The following is a 2,042-nucleotide window of genomic DNA, read 5'->3' as shown; positions in this document are numbered from 1 at the left end:
TTTTTTTTTTTTTTTTTTTAGTTTTATATAATCTTAATCTTAATCTTATTTCGGCCAGAGTTCTTTCGTTACACTTCTGTGACCTCATCAGTGGTCCTTTATATGTCTTTTTTTTTTTGCAGTACAAACAGAAGAAACAAATACCCAATACATAAGGTGGCTTCGAAGAATGTATAAAAGAAAACTTGTAATGTCTACAGAGAGAATCTTCACTTCGTACATATCTCGGGTACTTTTTTTTTTTATTAAAAACCAAAAATTATTTTTCAGTAATAACGATATTTCTGTTCTTGAAAACATTCTGTAGTTTATTGTTGATTTCAATCATAAGCATTTTGTAAACGTGAAGAAATGCTGTCATGCTTTCATTTGACAATGTTTTTTGGCACTACTTAAATACAGAGGTCCCGACGCATCGACGTAACGATGTTTGTACAGTGCACACTCGTTAGAGTTAGGGTTACGTAGATGCGTCGGGACCTCTATTTAAGTAGTACCGCTTTGTTTTTTTTTTTATTTTTAAGGGAAATGATTACAGTCGATAAAATTCTAAACAATCTTTCTCTTAATTATTTTATTTGGGGTATAAAATTAACTGTTAATGTTTACAAGTACACCGGTACGAAAAATCGTAAATCTTAGGCAAGAACACATGAATCACTGTTTTCTTAAACATTGTATGAATGATGATATTACAGCACTTGTGAGTCTTTTAAGAGAAAAAAGATAGAGACAAAACATCTGCGTGTCCAACATTTTGTTCAAATATAGTGAGCTGAAAATTCGTGATATAAAGTATTATATAAACAACAGCCGACAGTTGTATTATACACGACATTGTCTACTTCTGTGAAGGACACCTTGATCAATGAATATATACAAAAGAGTTAATAAGAATTGTTATTGAGGAAACGAAATAAAAATTCATCCTAAATGAAACACTATATTTATTTGTACCATATCAATGCGAAAAAAATAGGTAAATGTTCTTACGAAAGTTGGCAACAGTCGACGACAGACGAGACTGGCTAACCTTTCCATCTTCAACACCGAGTCAAGAAAATGCAACTATTAAGCAGAAAATTATAGATTTGAAAATATATTTCTAATAGAAATAACATCATTCAATTTGTGTTTAAAAATATATCTTAACATGGAATTAAATTTTAAATTATTTTTCTTTGGTTGAATTTAAAATTTATAATTGGAGTGAAGTTGTGGGGAAAAAAATATTAATTCCGCATTGAAGTTACTATGGTAATTACAGTTCCCATTTCTGTCGCTTCCAATATAGTGGCTTTTCTCAAAGATGTCCAAGCCAAGAGATAAATATAAACTTACATGGAAAAATACTCATCCAGTTTCGATAAAGATCAGACTATTGAAAGTCGATGTTTATAATGTCTATGTTTCGTTGAAAATGAAAATTTCAGAACTCAAAGATCATTTGGAATTAGTTACTGGAATACCATACAGTCTACAAAAACTAAGCTACTTGGATGCAGGTAAAATGATTAAATTCAGTGCGTGAGTTAATTGAAACTTCACTCTAGTATAAGTGTATGTCGTTTTAGAGTTGATTCAACCTTCTCTTCGAATAAATAAAGTGTTTAATCATAATTTATAGGGATAAAATCTTTAATGTATTAAATGCGTGTGACACCTGGTTTCGAGAAGCAAAATTGGGAAGTATTGACATTTAAAAACTTCTAGTATCCTTCTGTCACAATCATATTTTAACTTACCTAAATTTTGTTTATGCCTAAACACTTCTTGGTGCTAACATTTCATTTGGCATAACTCCAGATTTCTGCACCCCCGACTTTGGATGATTATAACTTTCAGAAAAGTGGATATTTTTTAATGAAATTTTCTACGAATATGTTTTATATCAAGTAGATTCCGAATATACAAAATTTTGTGGGGAAAGTGTTTTAGGAGGGGGTTGAGGTGGGGAATTTCGAAAAATTCACCGGAGTCCAATTCGTCTTAACTTTCAAGAAAATGGATATTTTTTAATGAAATTCCCTACAAAGAAAAAA

At 30.6% G+C, this 2,042-nt stretch overlaps 2 protein-coding genes and 1 long non-coding RNA gene across 7 annotated transcripts in view; 2 read left to right on the top strand and 1 right to left on the bottom strand.

The window, feature by feature from the left end:
• Positions 1-1,048, top strand: part of LOC128247561 (uncharacterized) — a 29,051-nt gene extending 28,003 nt beyond the window's left edge. The window contains exon 3 of the long non-coding RNA XR_008263876.1: positions 123-1,048. This is a non-coding gene — a long non-coding RNA (uncharacterized LOC128247561). The remainder of the gene's footprint in view (positions 1-122) is intronic.
• Positions 1-2,042, bottom strand: part of LOC106869160 (NADH dehydrogenase [ubiquinone] flavoprotein 2, mitochondrial) — a 31,991-nt gene that overhangs the window by 13,291 nt on the left and 16,658 nt on the right. The window contains exon 2 of the mRNA XM_014914773.2: positions 994-1,068. Within this exon, the coding sequence (XP_014770259.2) occupies positions 994-1,068 (75 nt within the window). The remainder of the gene's footprint in view (positions 1-993; positions 1,069-2,042) is intronic.
• LOC106869157 (protein phosphatase 1 regulatory subunit 16A) overlaps positions 1,244-2,042 on the top strand; it is a 26,710-nt gene continuing 25,911 nt past the window's right edge. For 2 of the 5 annotated variants that reach the window (XM_014914768.2, XM_052966916.1), the window contains exon 1: positions 1,244-1,505. In XM_014914768.2, the coding sequence (XP_014770254.1) occupies positions 1,310-1,505 (196 nt within the window). In that variant the 5' untranslated portion in view covers positions 1,244-1,309. The remainder of the gene's footprint in view (positions 1,506-2,042) is intronic. The other 3 variants (XM_014914767.2, XM_052966920.1, XM_052966913.1) reach the window with 3 other exon arrangements.

Source organism: Octopus bimaculoides, chromosome 1, assembly GCF_001194135.2.
Source record: "Octopus bimaculoides isolate UCB-OBI-ISO-001 chromosome 1, ASM119413v2, whole genome shotgun sequence".
NCBI classification, from domain to species: domain Eukaryota; kingdom Metazoa; phylum Mollusca; class Cephalopoda; order Octopoda; family Octopodidae; genus Octopus; species Octopus bimaculoides.
The sequence above is the reverse complement of the archived record's forward strand: the minus strand, read 5'-3'. Positions and strand labels throughout refer to the sequence as shown.